The following is a 1,601-nucleotide window of genomic DNA, read 5'->3' on the forward strand; positions in this document are numbered from 1 at the left end:
TTATTTTAAGAGAGAGAGCAACTGGGGGGCGGGGCAGAGGGAGAGGGAGCAGACTCCCCACTGAGCATGGAGCTGGATGTGGGTCTCGATCCTAGGACCCTGAAATCATGACCCTAAGCCAAAACCAAGAGTCAGCCATTTAACTGACTGAGCCACCCAGGTACCCCATCCTCTTCTAAACTATTACAGAATTTTAATAGTACTCATTTTCAGAATTATCTGTAATAGAATGAAATCTCTTTATATTGTAGAGTGTTAGGTGGCTCTTGCTCTGGGGACAGAATGGTTGCTGCTCTACCATATGTCCTTTATACACATAGAATAAAAGAAGTCTTCCTTTGATCTTCCTATCTCTAGTTTATTCCATCTTGCCTTATGGTTCCATACATTTGCCCTGTGGCTTCTTCTGAAAATTAAATCTTACATGTTGCTTTCAGTTTGAATAGTGTTTTGTAAACTCTAAAGCATAATGCAAGCATAAGTGATTATTATATTACTTTGAAGGTAGTAGACCCTTGAACTATACCCTTACAAAGTTATTCCAGTGTTTGCTTTTAATGGCTCTTGGACAATCGGTGTCATTACTGAAATTTTTTGATTCCGTATTTTTATACTCCATGATTTATATTTTGTCACTTTTCTGATTCTTACAACCATCTTCTTTAAATTCAGCTCTGATGAACACACACCAGTGGAGGATGATGAGCCAAAGAAGAGCACCAGTTCAGCTTCTACTTCAGAAGGTATTTTTTTAAATACTCCAGGGCTGCTGAATTGAGAAGTGGAAAAAAATGTTTACAAATAGTCGAGCAGTAGCCTTTGCTTTTACTCAAGTTACCTGTCATCGTTCTTTTTCAGTATTTCAAATACAATAAAATTGATCATCGTAATACTTAGAAGTTAATTTTATGTTTGTACTTTATGTAGAAGAAAAGAAGAAGAAGAAGAAGTCTAGTCGTTCGAAAGAAAGGTCCAAGAAAAAGAGAAAGAAAAAGTCCTCTAAAAGAAAACACAAGAAGTATTCTGATGACAGCGACAGTGACTCTGACTCTGACTCAGACTCCAGTGGTAAGAAGGCCAGCATCGCTCTGCAAGCCTGGCTTCAGAACTCGTTTTACTTTGTAAAACTTATTTCAGAGGAAGGTTAAGCACGAGAAGGGTAGCCGAGAGTAGTGGAGCACTCGCTGACGTTGTGCCAGGCTCCCCGCGAAGCGCTCGGTGTTCATCGGTGCTGTTCAGTCCACACGTAACTCCAGACCGCATCTGAGCGATGGGGAGATGGGGCGCAGAGCAGGTTGCGATCCCGCACTCGGGCTCGCGCAGCTGAGATTCGGACCGAGCAGTGTGACTCTAGATGGGTGGCGTGTAGCCGAAGGAGGCACGGGGCGGCGAACCGAGGCGGGGTCCAGCTGGGAGACATGTGGCAGCAAAGCTAGCCGTACAGGGCCGCGTCAGCCCCGGGGAGCAGCTCTCTTGTGTCATTCTGACACTCAGTGGGCACCTCTGTGCCATTTTCAAAAAGGCATACCGCAGAGGACCCCCTTCAGGCTGGCAGCTGATTTATGGAAGACACCCCCCCCCCCCCCCCCCCGCGCCGCGCG

At 45.3% G+C, this 1,601-nt stretch overlaps 1 protein-coding gene across 1 annotated transcript in view; it reads left to right on the forward strand.

The window, feature by feature from the left end:
* Positions 1-628: 628 nt before the first annotated feature.
* LOC103677745 (NF-kappa-B-activating protein) overlaps positions 629-1,601 on the forward strand; it is a gene marked incomplete at its 5' end in the record, with an annotated part of 14,240 nt that continues 13,267 nt past the window's right edge. The window contains 2 exons of the mRNA XM_040626509.1: positions 629-743; positions 928-1,068. Coding sequence (XP_040482443.1) covers positions 629-743; positions 928-1,068 — 256 coding nt within the window. The remainder of the gene's footprint in view (positions 744-927; positions 1,069-1,601) is intronic.

This window comes from Ursus maritimus (genome assembly GCF_017311325.1).
Source record: "Ursus maritimus isolate PB19 chromosome X unlocalized genomic scaffold, ASM1731132v1 scaffold_X1, whole genome shotgun sequence".
NCBI classification, from domain to species: Eukaryota; Metazoa; Chordata; class Mammalia; order Carnivora; family Ursidae; genus Ursus; species Ursus maritimus.